General features: G+C 41.2%; 1 protein-coding gene across 1 annotated transcript in view; it reads right to left on the reverse strand.

Moving 5' to 3' along the window:
* Positions 1 to 4086: 4086 nt before the first annotated feature.
* UGGT1 (UDP-glucose glycoprotein glucosyltransferase 1) overlaps positions 4087 to 19332 on the reverse strand; it is a 108074-nt gene continuing 92828 nt past the window's right edge. Inside the window, exons 35-41 of the mRNA XM_007182876.2 lie at positions 18924 to 19008; positions 17701 to 17883; positions 16434 to 16594; positions 15276 to 15390; positions 10742 to 10858; positions 10127 to 10295; positions 4087 to 8374 (exon numbers count right to left, since the gene is read on the reverse strand). Of these exons, the coding sequence (XP_007182938.2) occupies positions 8349 to 8374; positions 10127 to 10295; positions 10742 to 10858; positions 15276 to 15390; positions 16434 to 16594; positions 17701 to 17883; positions 18924 to 19008 (856 nt within the window). The 3' untranslated portion in view covers positions 4087 to 8348. The remainder of the gene's footprint in view (positions 8375 to 10126; positions 10296 to 10741; positions 10859 to 15275; positions 15391 to 16433; positions 16595 to 17700; positions 17884 to 18923; positions 19009 to 19332) is intronic.

A 19332-nucleotide genomic window follows, 5' to 3' on the forward strand; every position in this document is an offset into this window, starting at 1 on the left:
TTTTTTAAATACAATCTGAAAATCTCAGACTTCTATTTAGAGTGTTTAAGACCATTAATATGTAATGCAAATATTGACTTTCTCAGTTTAAAGCTTACTGTTTAATTTGTTTTACTATTTATCTCCTCTACTTGTTCCTTTGCTTCTCCTTTCCTGCCTCTTTTGGGTTGATTGAGTTTTACTTTTTTTTTTAATTGAAAATTAAAATTTTCCTGTCTCCTCTTGTTTTGTTTTTTGTTTGTTTTGATTTTTGGTATAACTATATTTTTTCAAATGGTTGCCCTAGGGAAAACAATATGCTTTCTCAGCTTATCAGTTTATCTTGCATTACTGTCATACCAATTCATAATAATGTAAGAACATTATAACTCCCATCCTCTGTGCAATTGTCATGTATTTTACTTCTACATGTTATATACCCAAAATATAGGTAACATTTTTGCTTTAAGCAATCAATAGTCTCTTAAAGGAAAAATAGTATATTTACCCACATATTTACTGTTTCCAGCGCTCTTCATTCCTTCCTGTAGACATGAATTTCTATCTGGCATAATTTTCCTTTTAGCCTGAAGAACTTTCACCATTTTTTTTTTATAGTACAGGTCTACAAGCAATGTATTCTCTCGACATTCAGTTATCCTGAAATAATTTTATTTCATTTTCACTTTTGAAAAATATTTCCCCCACATAATGTTGACAGATTTTCTTTCAGCACTTTAAAAATGTTATTCCACTGTCATGTTCTTTTTTCCTGATAAAAAGTCAGCTATCATTCTTTTTTTTTTTAATAAATTTATTTATTTTTGGCTGTGTTGGGTCTTCATTGCTGCACACAGGCTTTCTCTAGTTGTGGCGCGTGGGGGCTACTCTTCGTTGTGGTGCATGGGCTTCTCATTGCGGTGGCTCCTCTTGTTGCGGAGCACAGGCTCTAGGTGTGTGGGCTTCAGTAGTTGTGGCACGTGGGCTCAGTAGTTGTGGTGCACAGACTTAGTTGCTCTGTGGCATGTGGGATCTTCCCAGACCAGGGCTCGAACCTGTGTCCCCTGCATTGGCAGGCGGATTCTTAACCACTGCGCCACCAGGGAAGTCCTCAGCTATCACTCTTATTGTTATTTCTGTGTATGGTATGTCTTTCTTGTTTTCCTACTTTTTAAAGATTATCTTGGGTTTTCAGCATTTGACTATGACGTGCCTCAGTGTGACCTTTGTATGTATCCTGCGTGTGTGTGCGTGTGTGCGTGTGTGCGTGTGCATGTGCATGCGCTGGTTTGGGGGGGTGGAGCGTAACACACGGTGCGGCTGGACAAAGATCAAGAGAAAAGCTAGAAGAGTTTTACAGTTTTGTTATATCACAGTTCACACCATGCAGGACCACTCAGGGGAAGCACTAGGGTTGGTCACTAGGAAGAAGGCAAGGCAGGAACTGTGGGCAAGAGCTTTAATTGTGGTTTCCCCAGGAATGAATGGGTGAGGCAGGGTAAGACTGGCTAATTTGAATATTTCAGTAAGCTCTGGAGCATAGGAGCTGCATGTCTTATATCTGGCCTTGGGTGATTAGGGTGGGTATATAGTGGCCCAGAGTTGAAGAATCCAATAAGTGAAGTGGTTGAGGGTGTGGACTAGATTGGCTGTTCAAGAGAACTGACTGGCCTTTAGCCAGGGCCAAAACTGGGTCAAGAGAGCATTTTTAAGAAACTTATTTCTGGAGTCACTAAGGCTCTTGGATCCATGAGTTGATATTTTTAATCACACCTTGACTTGGCCAATATTTCTCCAAACATATTTGTTAAACTGCTTGATACTGCCTCACAGGTTATTACATATATTCATTTATTATTTTTTCTCAATCGTTTTTCCCTCTTTGCTCTTCAATTTGGATAATTTCCATGAATCTGTCTTCAAGTTCTCTGATCCTTTTTTTTCTGCAGTGTTTAATCTTAAGCCTACCCATGAAATTGGTTTTTAAAAATTTCATCTCTCTCCTAAAATTCCCCACATCTTCATCCTTTGTATATATCCATTCCTATTGTTTCTTTAACATATTTATAATTACTTCATTTTTAAATAAATTTTATTTATTTATTTATTGGCTGCAGTTGGGTCTTCGTTGATGTGCGCAGGCTTTCTCCAGTTGCAGCGAGCAGGGGCTACTCTTCATTGCGGCGCATGGGCTGCTCACTGCGGTGGCTTCTCTTGTTGCGGAGCACAGGCTCTAGGTGCGCAGGCTGTAGTAGTTGTGGCTCGTGGGCTCTAGAGCGCAGGCTCAGTAGTTGTGGCGCACGGGCTTAGTTGCTCCATGGCATGTGGGATCTTCCTGGACCAGGCATTGAACCCGTGTCCCCTGCATTAGCAGGGGGGTTCTTAACCACTGCACCACCAGGGAAGTCCCTATAATTATTTTAAAATTCTTATTCAATAATTTCAACATCTTGGTTGCCTGCAGATCTCGATTTTTTTCCCCTTGTTTATGCGTCCTATATTCCTGTTTCTTACATCTGATTTGTGATTGTATACTGCACATTCTGAGTGATATATTGTAGAGACTCTGGATTCATTAATTTTCCCATGAAAACTGTTGAGTTTTAGTAGGGAGTGAAGTTACTATTGGATCACCTTGATGCTTCGAAGGCTTGACTTTACACTTTATTAGAGTGGTTCTATTTTAGTTTTGCCCTTAGTCCTAGGGCCTAGACCCAAGTTCAACGGAAAGCCCCAAATATTTACTGAGCCTCTCCAACTTGGTGGGACATAAATGCCAAACTTTTCCTCCCCAACACCAGACATCTGCTGACATCTCTGCTGAGCTTTTCCGGCCTTCCAGCTGTTGCTTTGTTTGGCCCTCTTGGAATCCTGCTTTGTTCAAGCATAATTTAGGAGTCAGCCAAGGATTTGAGGGGAGTATGCAAGGCAAATTCAAAGCTCTGTGGCTTCCTCCTTTCTGGGATTTTCCGCCTTCAATTTCTAGCTGCTTGGGCAGCCTCTGAACTCTGACTTGGCTCCTCAGCCCTGTAAAACAGCCACTTTTTCTTTTATTCCCTGTGGGCCACATGAGGAATAGTCACTTAAATGTGGATCTTATCCAGTGTGTTTCTCTTCTTTCAGTGGTTGAGTCCCCTCCAGTTTTTGCCTGTCTCTTGTCACTTTCCAGTGCATTTCAACAGTGTATATAGTTACTGGTTGGTCTGATACAATGCTCTTGCCACTGATGGAAGCCAGACTATAATCCAGCTTTTTACCTCTATCTGGTTGATGGTTATACAAGTGTGTTTACTTTGAAAATCTATCAAGGTGTATGTTTGTGTACTTGTACCTTCAAGTGCTATACATCAATAGTAATTTTTTTACAAGAAAAAAGTGATTTCATGTGGGCACCTAGTTTAAAACCCCTCAGGGGCTTTCTGGTGGCTCTGGATCAACTCAGATCCCCACTCCAGCACCTCGCTCCTGGCCATGACTCCAGCCCCAGAGGTTCACTTGCAGCTCCTTAAATGAGATACACCAGCTCTCCATCCTCCCTGTATCCCCACCTCCCTCATTCTACATAGATAATGCCTACTGATTCCCCAAACTTCAGTTTAAGCATCCTCTCCTTGTAGAAGCTTTTCCTGACCACCAGACCAAATCCCTCCTTCCCTCCTCCACCGTAGGTGCCCTCTGTCATGTTCTCACAGCCACAAGGTCCCTCTGCCCAACCTCCACCTCTGCAAGCGCTCCCACTACACCAGCTTGCGGTGTCCAGTGAGCACCTGAATGGCGGGAACCATATCTTCAACCTCAAATCCAGCCCCAGCATAGGAGCTCAGAGAATTTGCAAAATGAACAAAGTCCATGCCATCCTCCCTGTTATGGTTAGTGCTTCTGCCTGGGGCAGTTCCCCGAAGTTGGGGACCCAGAAGAGGCCTGGGTGCTCCCCTGAGAATCTAGAGAATTGGTTGCGCCTGGACCTAGCTCCTCACCAGACAAGCTGTTCAGGTAAAGCTCTTCCTCCTGTCCAGGCCTGCTGCTTCTGCCAGATGGAGGGGTGGAACTTCGAGCTCTAACCATTTACCTTTCCTAAGCATAAAAGCTGAATGACGGACCAGACGGTTTTAAAGAAGAGAAGGAAAAGTTTATTGTGTTGAGCAGACCTTATTTTCATTACAGTACCAGGAAATTCATTCTCAATCCATTTCAGGCGCAGAGGGCTCTGTAGACATTTAGTGCCCCGGTGCTTGTTCCCGGGCAAGGGGCAGCACCTGGACCTATGTTGCATTTAATGGAACAGGATTACAGTAAAATAGAAGAGTTACAAAGGTGTTTTTTTTTTTTTTTTTTAAGTACACAGTTTCTTTAAAAATTCTAATGTTTTTGTTTTTCCATGTTTACCTTATTATTAGCAAAAACTGGTTGGAAACCACCGTACTTGATAATCTTTTCTCAAATTGCTGACCTTAGGTTAATGTATTTTGCTATTTTTATTCTGAAGAGGAATTATGTCCATTTCTCTGGAAATCTAAAAGATGACACGTAAGGCAATGCATAAATTACAGGTGGGGTGAAGGCCTTGGCTCAAACCCTAACTTGTCTGTCCTACTTAAATCTGCCACATTTGGCCTCTGTGTTGCTAGGTAATTGGAAAAGACTCAGGAGATGGCCTCACTTTCGGACTGCTTCTGGGGAGCATGCAGCTGCCTGAAGCTGATTTTGTGGTTTGTTTTTATAAGCTGTCAACACTCAGTGACACCCTGAGAAGGAGAGATCCTCTACTCAGTGCCCTGACCCACTGCCACCCAGAAGCATCATTTCTGTATTAGATTGAGAGATCAAAGACCAAATAATGAAAGAGAAATTGGTATCCTCCAGATACTCTGAAGTACCAACAAAGACCTGAGTTAATGACGTCGAATTTGTGGAATTCAGTCAGGTTATTACCAAAGTCCTGATAAAGATCCTTCCTCACTCTAGCAAGACTGGGAAAATAGGAATTTAAATTAAAAAGGTTATCCCACCAGACTAGACACAAAACAGCGATATTCAAGTTGATTAACCCTAATCATCCCACAAAAGTGTCCCCATAAAATCAAATGCTTAAAAAATTATTAAAATTACACAATGGAATATATTTAAATAACTTTGCACACAACACACCCTCCATTCGTTGTTACCAAGAGAAAGCTTCGCCAAAACATTTCCATTTCCGTGATATTTGATACCACAGCACTAACATTTTACTCAGAAAAACGTACGAGATGTCCTCTTGACACTCTTGAGTTGAATTATTTCTTTTAATCATCCATGGCAATTTCAGGAAAAAAACAAAACAAAACTGCTTTCAAGTAGCCAGATTTACTCCCAAGGGGGGTGTCGGGGAGGAGGAATCATCTTACACTCGTTGCTGTGAGGGCGGGTTCTGACCCGTTCCAGTTACGAAGTCAGTAAAGTGGAATTCCCAGCCGAAGGAAACTGGGATTTTCATTTCCCTTCCAGTCTCTTCTGGAAACCACACTGCTGTCCCTGGCCGTCAGCCCTTCATTCAGTAACCCTGCAACCAGACAGACGTTGTTCGTTCCATCAGACCTTTCACAAGGCTCATGCTATGAGGGCGTGAGGACAGCAGAGTCGATTAAGCTCCTTTCTTGGAAACTACTACCTGATTTTTATGAAACCTTTGCTCCCCCCTTCCCCGAGCTGAGCTCACACAGTATGTGGGCCTACCACATGCGCGTGCGCTTGGCAGGCAGGCAAACAGCTCTACGTTTCAATTTGCAGTGCCATTTTGACAGGTTCAGCACTCAGGCGTGTGGAAAACTGCCGCACCAGCGCTCTCAGCGTGGCAAGTATTCAGGACGCTTTTAAACGAAACACAGGCACGTCCCCGCAGCTCCGAGAGCAGGCCGCGTGCACCCGTTCTGACCGCCATCAAATACCACTGTTCGCAGGACATAAAAACCCACACTGTTGCGTGTCGTTCTGATGTGTCACATCACTCTGGCACTGATTCAGAAAGAAAAAGTTTCCACTATGGCATGATGAAGGGGGAAAAAATCCATTACGTATGAAAAGATGGTTGAAAACAATGTGCTTCGAGTAGTTTCCAGAAGCTTGCACTTCTCGGTGAAATCAGTTCATGTTTCTTGTGAAAAATCTCTCCTACCTATCTTTCCAGTCACAATTTGCTTTCATACGGTAGAGAGAACAGGCAAAGCTGACCAAGACCGAATTTTAGTGGCGGTATCATTTCCCAGGGCGCTAGAGGTTCGTTTCGGAAGTTGCTCATGCCACGCGAACCAAGATATTCCTGGCACGAGGAGGAGGGCCCTAGGCCGTTTCAGAAGCAAGCGGGGTCTCGCATGGTTAGATTCAACTGTTAATAAGAGTTAAATTTAGGGTGCTGACAAATAAGGGGCAGTGAGGACACACACACACTACACAGAGCACAGATTTCACCTTCCTCACGTACGATACGCGTAAGAGCCCAGGCAGAACGACGTGGAGAGGTGGCCTGGTCCATGTCCCAAGGGAACCAGGGTCTAGAAAGCACATCCCAGTGACTTTTGTTATTTCCCGCTCAACCTCCCAGAAAATGAAGTGGGAAAACGCACAACTGCGCCCGTGGCTGTGGACAGAAGTGGCGGCGGCGGCAGCAGCCTCTCTGAAGGCTTAATTAACCCTCAGAGGGACCTGAGTGAATGTTCTCCACTCTCACTGATTCTACCCCTTCAGCTGCTCTGACCAGGCGAGGAGCAGCGTGGGGGAACTCATGCTACAGCCTCTGTCAACAGCGACACCTCTGAGGGACCTTTTCAGTCTTGGATCGATTGATCTAAAAATCTTTCGGGCTCCCTCCTCCCCAGTTTTTTAATGGACCTACAAAATCACGCTCAAAAGCTCCCTCGGACTAAGAGACTCCTGAGCTAACTCTGGCGTGTGAATACGGAAAAAATTAATTCCTCGATATTTGTCCTAAGACTTTGGAAGGGGGCACGGTCCACGGAGTGCTCTGCTGCCGTGCCCCGCAGCCTGGGCAGCCGGGGGGCAGGACCTGCAGCCTTACAGCCACGCGGGCCGACAGCACCCGCAAGACTCCTCGCGGGCGCCTCCCGGCTCTGCCCACCCAGCAGGAAAGGCTGCCGCGGAAGGGCCCTTCTGGGCTGCTGGAGTGAAGACATGAAAAGCCATGACCAAAGGGCCAAACCTGCTTCAAGATGCAACTCTGTGGAGTCAGAACGGGGGGAACACTGGCAATTTCTGCAAGTCAAAGGCAGCCCACTGCACTAAACTAAAAGGAATACAGAACAGTGTATAGAAAAAAGTGAATTACACAATCAGAATCTCTCCCGATCTCAGATCTGGGAGTCTTCCGTAGAGAAAAGTCAAAGCCAACTTCCCCTGGGTCTGAGAGACGAAAATCCTGCGGAGAAGAAGAGGGTGAGTGACGCGGTGACCTTCCTGAAGGAGCCCTGAGCCCTTCAGGATGGATCACTAGAGGGGCTTACTATGGCTGTATCCAGTAAGGAAATAACAGACTTCTTTTTTAAGAAAGTGGGAAGAGAAGAGCAAAGACTTTCACAAATTAAAAAACTGCTTACAAAACAATTACTTAAAAAGTTCACTGGGGCTGGGTGGAGAATAAGGATAACGTCTTCATTTCAAATTAGTCACAATGGTACCGACGGTTTATAAAAGAGAACGGCCGATTTCCGGTCCTCCTCGCCCTCACCCCAGCATTCCAGAGCCTCCGACTCCTGACATTTTCCCTACCCTCAGCCCAACCCACCCCCATCCTAACCCCCAATTAATCTGCCCCGAGCCGAGCCTGAAGACACATGATTGTTGGTTGGGTTTCAATTTGACAGTGAACCTGATGCTGGGGAAGGGCACAGGGGAACGCTGGCGCCAACCCCGAGGTGCGCAGACCTGGGGCAAAGCTCCTGACGGCCGATGTGGGCGGCACCTGCCCTGCGGCCCAGGCTGCAGACGGAGCTCCGCTGCCCGTAGGCTGAGGTAAGGAAGGACACGGTGGCTCTGGCTGGTGGCTTCCCGAGACGCTGTGGCATGTGTGGGCTCCCGGGTGTGAGCGCCACAGGGCTCGCTTTCTTCCAGTCGCCTCTGCATCTTCCCTTCTGGTTAGAAGCCTGTTCTTCATAGCGTCCCCCAAAGATCAGCCCCTTGTCTTCCTCTGAGGTATGAATCCAGTGGAGCCTTGACTCCAGAGATCCAGAGCCGCCAGCGTGCAGGAGTCAGAATGAACGGTGCGGCACACCTGCCCAGCCGGTTCATCAGCAGTTGTATAGACAGATTGGAAAAAACTAGCATTTAATATAAAAAGTGTTCTTCAAATGGTGTAATTCCCTATCCTCCTCCGGAGATCATAATTCTTCACGTTTCTGAGGTCCTACGGAAAAGGAGAACAATTGAAAAGAAAAGGAATTATTGTCAAGTTATAAAAGTACAGACAAGGGACTTCCCTGGTGGTCCAGTGGTGAAGAATCCGCCTTCCAACGCAGGGGACGTGCGTTCGCTCCCTGGTCGGGGAACTAAGATCCCACACGCCACGGGGCAACTAAGCCCGCGTGCCTGAGCCTGCGTGCCGCTAACTACAGAGCCCATGAGCCCTGGAGCCTACGCGTCACAACTAAGAGCCCACACGCAGAAATGAAAGATCCTGAGTGTTGCAACGAAGGACCCAACACAGCCAAAAAAAAAAAAAGTACAGACTAGGCATTTTCTGGTACGAAACCTATTATTTGTGCCCCTACCTCCGCTGTATCTCTCTTTTTAAATTTTTAGGAGCTTTGGTTTAGTGTGTTTGTGTTATATTTTGAAAGCAAAGACAAAGTAAAAAAGACATTTTAATTTTTAAGAACATGGAAACTAGCTGCATACCCCTAACTGCATCTAAATATTGTTTTCACAAGTACAATATTTACTTCTAGTAACAATGCACATATTTTTAGTCAAGATTCTTCTTTTTTCACTTAATAACATATAAACATTTTCCTATGTAGCAGTGTTTACTATTTCCTATTTTGGGGTGTTTAAAACTGTTTTTTAAGGCCTTTGGTTTACAAGTAATAATAAAATAAAGTTCTCCACGTATATAACTTTTTTCTTGTATTGAATTATTTCTTTCAAGGTAAATTCTCGAGAGAGAAATTACTGAGGATGTAAACATTTTAATGGCTCCTGACGACCGACTGACTGCCGTTTAACAAGGAGTGTTCTGGTGCACAAAGCTTCAGCAAGGTTCACCCAGAACAGTTCAATCACCATCTCCCCCAACAAATGGCATTATCAATAGGTACGTTTTTTTCTATGCAGTATGTATTAATGATAGATTCCGTTAATTTGATTACTGTTTCCTCAAATTCATTTATATTTTGTGTTTTCCTCTTATTTAAACAGTATGTCTACATTCTTTGCCCATTTATCTATGAAAATCCTTGAGGTTTTACTCATGAACTTAATTATTTTTATGGTGAATATCCAACCTTTTAGCTGTGATTTTAATATCATGCCATAGTCTTCAGAATCACTCAAGATCCATGTTCTATAATTGCTTTTTGAGAATTCGTTTTGAGCTGAATAAATTAAAATCCAGAGCCTAGCTTATTAATGGGTTTACACAAGGTCACTTTTGTATTCTAATGATTATTTTAGATTGGCTACCATTCGAGATGTACATATAGTAGGGAAAACATTATATGAAGATTTAGTCCTTAGAATACTTTTTTTCAAATCAATATGTTCTCTGTCTTGATCCTAAATGTGTTCATTCACTAGTGCCTGGACAGATTTAATTAAAAACCAAGGAATCTGACAAGAGATCCCCCAAATAATGGCAGGTTTGGCTGATGTATCACAAAACTCATGAACCTAAATAACAATAATCACAAAGAAAGCAGTCTTTCTTCAAAAAAAGAAAGAAAGAGAAAGAAAGAAGAAAAAAAGGGCAGCAACTGCATTAATAAATACTGTTTAGAACCCAACTGAATGAGGAAAGTGAACAATATACACTAGCAGGTGTCAGGACGGAAGGATTAAATAACTCTTTCTTCTAGTCTTTTTACTCATTATTCTGCTTTTGCAACAAACAGAATGAGACAGGCCGAGAAGGACTTGCCTGAAGCCATGAGCCTGTGCGTACCTTGTCGGCCCGGCTCCTGTGCCGGTACGCCTTTGTGAAGCGCCCCCGCTTCCTTCTCCTCCTGGAAGCGCGTCTGTAGCTGTTTGATCTCCTGGTCATAGTCCTGCCACTCTGGGACGATTCGGACAGCGGCCTCCAGCTTGGGCTCTTTGGTCATTGGATTATTACACTGTGAAAACCAAAATAACATACTTCAACTGAGCTGAAGGAAGGGTATGTTACAGAGAATTCCGAGGTGTTTCTGTTCTTGGGTTACAAGTCCTTACTGGACGAAAAGAACAACACTGAGGAAGCAGATGGTATCAGCAGAAGCAGTGTGGTGGTGAGTGGGCTGTGCAAAGCTTCTGCAAAGAAGGGGTGGAGCGCTCCTGGAAGGCAGGAGAAGAAACGCTGGAAACGTTACAAGGCACAGAGTGATCTGGAAGACCAGCGGTAACTTCACCGATTCTAAGTAGTGAAAACAACCCCGTCACACACTGGAGGATTTGGCTTCCTGCTGAGGTTGCTGTAAGAAGTTCTGCAGTCCCTGAACTGCACAGTTAAAGAGAAAGACTACATTATCTAGTCATCCATCAGACTGGACGAAGAAGCAGAAAAGAGCCGCCGACAACTTACCAAATCGATTGTTTTCGCCCTTTTCTTAGAGGCATCGTCACACCATGTTTCACACCAAAGCCATTCTTGAGGGAGTGATTTAATTGGCACCTGGTGGATCATGTTATTGGGCAAATCCTGTTCAGAAGAGAAGATAAAACACAACAATCTAGGGCTTCCCTGGTGGCGCAGTGGTTGAGAATCTGCCTGCTAATGCAGGGGACACGGGTTCGAGCCCTGGCCTGGGAAGATCCCACATGCCGCAGAGCGGCTGGGCCCGTGAGCCACAACTGCTGAGCCTGCGCGTCTGGAGCCTGTGCTCCGCAACGAGAGAGGCCCGCGCATCGCAATGAAGAGTGGCCCCCGCTTGCCACAACTGGAGAAAGCCCTCGCACAGAAACGAAGACCCAACACAGCCAAAATCAATCAATCAATCAATCAAACATACGCATCTGATTCAAGATCCTCATTAAAAAAAAAAAAAAAAAAAACACAACAATCTAAAGTTCTAGGGGAATAAACAACAAGGTCCTACTGTAGAGCAGAGGGAACTATATTCAATATCCTGTGATAAACCATAATGGAAAAGAATATGAAAAAGAAAAAATATACATATGTATAACTGAATCACTTTGCTGTACAGCAGAAATTAACACAACATTGTAAATCAACTATACTTCAATAAAATATAAAAGAAAATGTTTAGAAATAAAGTCCTAGGGGAAATTTAAATAAATGCACAGCAAATTAGCTGCTCATTACATATCACATGTCAATCCCAAATTTTTAAAACAGAAAGGGTCCGTACCAAAAACCTTAGAGAAACTAAAATATTTATTTACGGTGTTTTTAAAAACCATGAAGTTCAGAGGATCCATAAAACATCTACCCATAATAAGCATCTGAAAAACTTTAGCTTAAAACTCACAAATAGCCTGCACCTAGATTCCCTGCATGAGGGCAATTCTAAGAAAAACAGTACCGCCTTCTAAAAGCCAATTAAGCATCGAGTGTGGCTCTTGTACTTCAAGGTTTTGCTTAAAGGAAGCTCTGAATCCACCTTGTCTACTGAGGCTTGATCCCAAGTAGATGAAGCCCACGTGTTTTCTAGCCAGCTGTACTCTATGCTTTGAAGCTTTTCTCTCAGGAAAACTTGTGTGCTTGACACAATAAAACGTTCCATTGTCCAAAGACACAAACAACCAATACGATCCAATAATTTCACTTCTGGGTATATACACAAAAGAACTGAAAGCAGAGACTTAAACGGATACTTGTACACCGATGTTCACAGAGGCATTATTCACAAGTCAAAAGATGGAAATTAGCCAAATGTCCATCAACAGATGAATATCCAAACAAAATGTATATACATACAATGAAATATTATTTGATCTTAACAGGAAGAAAAGTTAGATACATGCTACAGCATGGATGAATCTTGAAAACATTATGCTAAGTGAAATAAAACAAACACAAAAGGAAAAATATTGTATGATTCCAAAAGTACCTGGAATAAGCAAATGCATACTGACAGAAAATAGAATAGAGGTTACCAGGGGCTGGGGGCAGGAGAAAAGGGGAGTTAAGTGTTTAATGGGTACAGAGTTTCTGTTCGGGACGATGAAACAGTTCTGGAGATGGACAGCTGCACACTGTGAATGTACTTAATGCCACTGAACATTTAAAAATAGTTAAAATGGTAAATTTTATGTATATTTTACCACAGTAAAAAATAATCAAGGTAAAATACAGGTACTTTCGGCCAACAAAAACTGAATTTGTTACTAGTGAACACTAAGTAAAGGACCTTCTTCAGGCCAAAGGAAAACGATCCAATATGGAAGCCCAGAAATGCAGGGAAGAATGCAGAGTAACCAAAAGGGTAACTATGTGAGTTAGTTCAAATTTAAATAGGTACTGACTATATTAAACAAGAAGAATAACTTCTTCTGGGGTTTAAAATATAGACAGATCTAAAATACATGGCAACAAGGTATTTAGGTTGAGATAAGGATAAATGGAGTAATGAGTTCTAAGACACTGATACTCAACATGTAGTCTGTGGACTGGCAGCACAGAGTTTGCTAGGAATGCAGATTCTAAGGCCCAACCATATACCTATGGAATCAGCCTGTGGGGGATGGGGCCCAGGGATTAAGGCTTTAATAAGTTCTTCAGGTGATTTTTTTATATATGCTAAAATTTGAGAAGAACTGTTCTGATGTTTTTGCACTGTCTGGTAGATGAGTAAAATATACTAATTAACATTAGCCTTTGCAAAGTCAGAAATGCATACTGTAATCTTTAGGCTAATCATTAAAAAATTATTTTATATGTATAGTTTAATAGAAGGAAAGTGGAATTATGAAAAAATCCTCAATCAATCTGAAAGAAACTGACTAAGGAGAAAAAAGAAATACAGGACATATGGAATAAGCAGGAGGACTATGGAGAAGCCAAACTTGCTGGTGATTACATTAACTATAAATGGACTAATGTTCAAATTAAATGACTGTCACAACCACATGAAAAAACAAACTGATTAAGCTATTTATAAGAAACAGAACTAAAACATAAGGATAAAGAATGATTGAGAACAGAAGGATAAAAAAATATACCATGTAACACTAACTAAAAGGAAAACCAGCGTAGCTGCACTAATACTAGATGACACACACTTTAAGCCCCTGCCCAAAAAGCATTCATAGAGATAATAAAAGGTTAATTTGTCAGACATATATATGACTTCTAAGTTTTTAGGTACTGAATGATACAGTCTCTAAGCACATCAAGCAAAATTTGACAAAACAAAAGACAAAGAAAGATTTCACAACATGGAAAGAGATTTTAGCACAATTCTCTCAGTAACTAATAGAAAAACAGACAGACAAAACACACATATCACTAAACCTCACCTAATGGACATACACAGAAAAACATTACACCTAACATCTGCAGAATATAAAACCAGTTGAAATGTTTACCAAAACTAATCATACCTGGGTCAGCTCAACAAGCAAAGCTCAACAAACTTCAAATGGCTGAGATCATACACAATACTTTCTCAGACTAGAGCAACTGGGCTAGAACAAAAAAAAACCCTGGAAGATCTCCATGTATATAGTGAAAGAAACAGGAGGGGAATTAAAATATCTATTAATGAAAGCAGTAATGGAGGAACTGAGAAACACAAAAGACATATAGAAAACAAGTAGGAAATTGGCAGATGTAAATCCTACCACACTAATAATTACATTAAATGTAAAGGGATTAAACTCTCTAACTGAAAGCCACATGGGCTGCCAGCTCACATCTATCAATTTAACAGATTAACAATAAGTATTACTCAAAATTACAAAGAGCGTCAGGAATTCTTACACTGCTGATGGGAGTATAAATCAGAACTACTTTGGAAAACTGTTTGGAATTATCTAGTAAAGATAAAGATGGACCAATCTGATGACCCAGCAATTCAACTTGTAGTTGCACACACAATTGAAATACGTATACATGTGCATCAACCAACACATGTGCATAAACGATGATCACAGCAGCATTATCTGTAGAAGACAAAAATGGAAAACAACCCAAATGTACAATAAACAAAACATACTACCACTTAACACAACAACACAGATGAATCTCACTAACATAACATTAAGCAGAAGAAGTTAGACTCAAAAGAGTACATCGTGTATAATCCCACTGAGACAGGCAGAAAAAAACAGGTAAAACTATAGTGTTTAAGGATACATGTGTAAGTAGTAATTCAATACAGAAAAGCAATGGAGTGATTACCACAAAAGTCAGGATGCTGGATACTTCTGTTAAGAGGGTGGCCTCTGGGATGCTAGTAATGTTGTATTTCTAAAACTGGGTGGTAGTACATGGGCATGTGCTTTGTGGTAATTCCTTGATGCATATGAATATGCATATATTTATAAATTTTTGTTTTGTACACTCACTTTTCTTTATGGGTGCTATATATCACAAATGCTTAAAAATGTTTAAGGCAGACTTAAGCAAAACAAAATATGTGAAACTATGTATCTAAAACACAAACTATAATCTCACCTCTAAAAAATGTTTAGCATTAATAAACAGTGACTCATCTAAACTTCTTAAAAAACACCATGGTTTCTGATATGGGAAAAAACGGGGAATTAAGATACTATATTCTATGCTGTGAATCCTGAGCTAGTTAGTTCCTAAAGAAGAGAAATACACTGACCCTAGTAGGCAGAGAAACAAATTTATCAGATTAGCTGGGTACAAAATGAAAAGATAGGGTAATGGTTCTGAGTGGCAGTGTCCTCCTTCTATCTCCCTCCCCAAACCAACCTCAGGCCCATGACATTTTTCACCACTATGTCCTCTCTTGAGGACAGATAAAAATGTTACACACACACACACACACACAAATTCCTTTCCATGAAGACACAAAACATTGTCCCAACAGAGGAGAAAATTGAGAAGCAAATACTACTTCACTTTCCGACACAACATTGTATACCCATCACTGAACCGGTTAACGAAAAAAATGGCCACTTACTTGATCAAGATTTGAAAGGCTGTTAGGATCCTGACTCAGACCTTGGTACTGTCCCCTGAGTCTGTCACCAGCAGCTATTTTCCTAAACTTCTTCAGATCCACGACATACAATGCACTGGACAGAGAAAATCCATTTGTTATAACCATGGATTATGGCAGGAAAAGTAACTGCACTGATTAATGGAACAGATCACTAGGCAACATTCTGGCTTCTCTTTGAAAAGGTAAGCTGAGGTCTACAGTGGAGCTCAGAGTCAGTCTGTGCTACTTCAAAGATGGCTAAGGAAGTTATTACAAAACCCATATTCTGGTACCACAAGCTCACTTTGTCACTGTTCTTTAAGTAATTGCCTTCCAAAGGAAATCATCTCTGACAAAAGATTCCTAGCAAATGTCAGCAGGTTTGGTAATAAAGACTGATAACCATTAGCCAAAGATATCCTGATGATGTCTTAAATGTTAGAGGAAAAAAAAAACCAACCAAGTGTTACAGTTCTTTTGGACCAAGAACATAAAGTACAATACTGAAATCACCACACCCCAACATTTATCTCTACACATGCTGCTTCCTACATATCCCTCTACTCTCCAAATCACACTCTGCCCAGAGAAGATAATGTAGAAAAGCAACAAATGCCCAACAGATATGTTCACTGCTTAACCTAGGAGTTCTAGGAATTTATCCTACAGATACACTTGAAATATACACAATTACGTATTTAATTATTAACTACAACATTGTATGTCATAGGAAGACCATAAATAATATATATACTGGAATAATATGCTGATGTAAAACGGAAAAAGGTCTCTCTCCACATGTGGATATAAAGTCTACTAGAGACATCAAGTAAAAAAAAGCAAGGCACAAAACTATAAATAGGATAGTATATATTTTGTGTAAAAAAGAAGTCACAGTTGTTTACCTAAGAATTAAGAAAGTCTGGAAGGACACACAGTAAATTAATAGAGGATTTTATCTGTTGTGGGAGTGGGAACTGGGAAGAGAGACGGAACGGGGAAGATTTCTTTTCACTGTGTATTGTCTATAATTTTTATTTTTGAAACACATTAATGTATTACCTATTCACAACTTTAAGTATACAAAATTAATTTTAAAGACAAACAACAGCATTAGAGGTACTCCTTTTTCAGTACCTGATGTGATACTTTCGCCCGGATAAATGACTGGCCCAGTACCCTGACTTCCAGAACCTGTAGCCGTCCATTTCCTTGCGGCTATCACAGAAAGGAGTATAGCCGTAAGGAGCACCGTCCAAATTGAAGTCTCTTAACTCTTTCAAGTCTGTCCGTACAATCTGAAGAAGAGAGGATCACAGTCATTCGTTCAACAACCATGCAGACAGCAGGTTCCTGAAAATACGGAGGGGAGCTCAGGGATCAGCGGCACAGGCCGAAGACCCCGCTCGAGCCTCGCTTCCTCCACTGATTAGGCTGACTGCCCTCACTAGCATGGTAAGACGCTTAGCCTAGTGCTTGGCACAGAGTATTCTAAGCATTCAAAAAAAAAAAAGCAGAAATAAAACAAATGAATAATCGATACATTGCACAGCCTCTCTGTGACTCAGTTTCCTCATCTAAAATGGAGATCTCACAGGGTTGCTGGGAGGATTACACGAACTAACGGGGAATGATGGGGAATGACGCCTGGCACACAGTAAGTGCTCAGCAAGGATTAAGTGTGATTATATTAGAACTAGGAAAGCGTGCTTCAGGTTGAGCCAGTTGTGATGTAAGTGAGCCAGATGGGGCAGAATTCCCAAGAGCTGGACAAAGCTTTGTCCAAGTGACTTGCACACATTACATCACTTCCATTCAGATGAGGAACTCAGGTTTCAGCCAGCTCAGGATAAGGAGAAAGGCTGTAGGGGAGAAGTATATTTACACTTTTTGAGTTTGTATGCTCTAAAATTTCTAAAATTAGAAATTGTAATTTTCTAAAATTGTGTTCCTTTTAATTAAGTCAAATCTTGACAGCAGGATGACCTCCTGAAGAGTTCCACGTTCTCAAGGCCACCTACTTGCACTTCCTCTCTCCTACCCTTGTCAGTAACTTCTAGCTTTGGGGCAAATAATTGGCGATGACAGCAAGCACTGTGTTAAACTGATGAATTTTCCAACTGTCAGTTTGTATGTTAAATGAACTAAATTTAAGATACAAAACTGCATACACAATGCAATCACAACTATGTAAAAGAGGCAACAGGAAAAAAGATGAAAAGGAGATATGTCGAATGCAAATTCTAAAAGTGATCACATCTGGCTGATACATTTCCATATACTCTAAATAATGTAAACTAAGCATGTATTTTTCCATAATTGGAAAGATAAAATCATTTAAAAAAGGAAAGGAAGCCCAATGCCTTTCATACGAACTGCTGAAGCCCAGTCTTCCGGAGCTTACCTGATCGGCATCCACAAACAGGAACTTGTCAACAACCAGCGGGAAGAGCACATCCAGGAAGAGGATCTTGTAACCCCAGATGATACGCTGTTTCTCAGTCTGCTGATGAAGCCACCGGGGCCACTTGTACTGAACAAGCTCATATTGAAAACTGTACTTGTTTGCCATATAAGGTATAAACTCCTATTATTAGACACAGGGAACAACAATCATTTACTTTGATTAAGAAACACAAGTAAGTCAACCATCCACGATTATGGCACAAGTAAAACACATTTACCATATCAGTGGTCTAACGAGGAAATGTGACCCTGACTCACTGGTGACTACATAAAACAATACATATAAACTTTTGTCAAATCCCCATTTTTTTATGGCTTCTCATCACCACGTGAGATGACAGAAATCTTTAAGTGAAGGCTTTTAGATAATTAATTTATGTGTGTGTGTGTGTGTGTGTGTGTGTGTGTGTGTGTGTGTGTATTTAAGGGAAATGGACTTTATCTGTCGAAACTTGATTTCAGTAAAACATTTTTTTGAGCTTGATTTTAAGCCTCTCTCACCACTAGGTCTAGCCCAGGGAATGACACGGCAAACCCAAGTACTCGGAACAAGGTTGCCGCCATTAAGTCTTTCAGATTCTACATGTAAGTACTTTCAGGGGACCAGAAGTGAATCACTTCTCTCGGAGAGATATTACTGAGTACATTAAAAGCTGCTTGAAGAAGAAGAACAACAACGACAAAGATGCAAATAAATCAATTTAGATGACAAATACTAACTGATATAAAGCGGAAAACTTTCCAAGCGTGTTTTTGTTTTGCACAGATGATCCTTTACTTCCACAGATCACTGGGTAGTTGTTCATGACAGAACTAACCATCCTTCTCACTGGAAACCTGTACTGTGCTTTCTAATTAAACAAGGACATGCACACTCAGAGGAGGAATGTTACTCCATCAAAACAAAAGATACACTCTCCTCCTATGTTATCCAAGCTTCAAACAAGTCACAATTTTGTGTTCAGTTTTATAACAACTACTCCCCCAAACAGACCAGTCTGGAAGAATAATCAACATAGAATTATGCGGGTGAATTAGGGTAACCAAATACAAGGAAAATTTTTAAATTATACAGATAACGTAGAAGTAGCAAAAACTATATTACACTGTACATATCTCCTTAATAAGAATGTTTTCCTTTTCAAAGCCTGAGGAACAAACCTTAAACGTGGGGGACAAATAATTCTTCAAGAACCAGAATTTCACAGGAGTCTTGGTATTCTTCAGTACTGATAGCATCATTATGCTGTCAAACAAAAGCAAATAATAATAACAATTGTCCAAATCTTTTCAATCTCAACAAAACCAAGGAGAGTCCATCAAGAGACCACTCACTGTTCTTTGTGGCAGAGCTAACTGATGGCTCGATTAGGCAAAGAGAGACCCTGAGTAGGGGACAATGGAAAACTGCCCTTATTCATTTTTACAGCGTTATCACTGGATGGGAAAGAAGGACTACTTATTACCTATAGTAATATACCAAACTGATAAAGGCACATGTTTTAATTACGTTACAGCTTTAAATAAACTGCTTCATGAACTGACACGTTAGTTAGGGTACAAATGAATC

This window comes from Balaenoptera acutorostrata, chromosome 8, assembly GCF_949987535.1.
Source record: "Balaenoptera acutorostrata chromosome 8, mBalAcu1.1, whole genome shotgun sequence".
Taxonomy (NCBI): Eukaryota; Metazoa; Chordata; class Mammalia; order Artiodactyla; family Balaenopteridae; genus Balaenoptera; species Balaenoptera acutorostrata.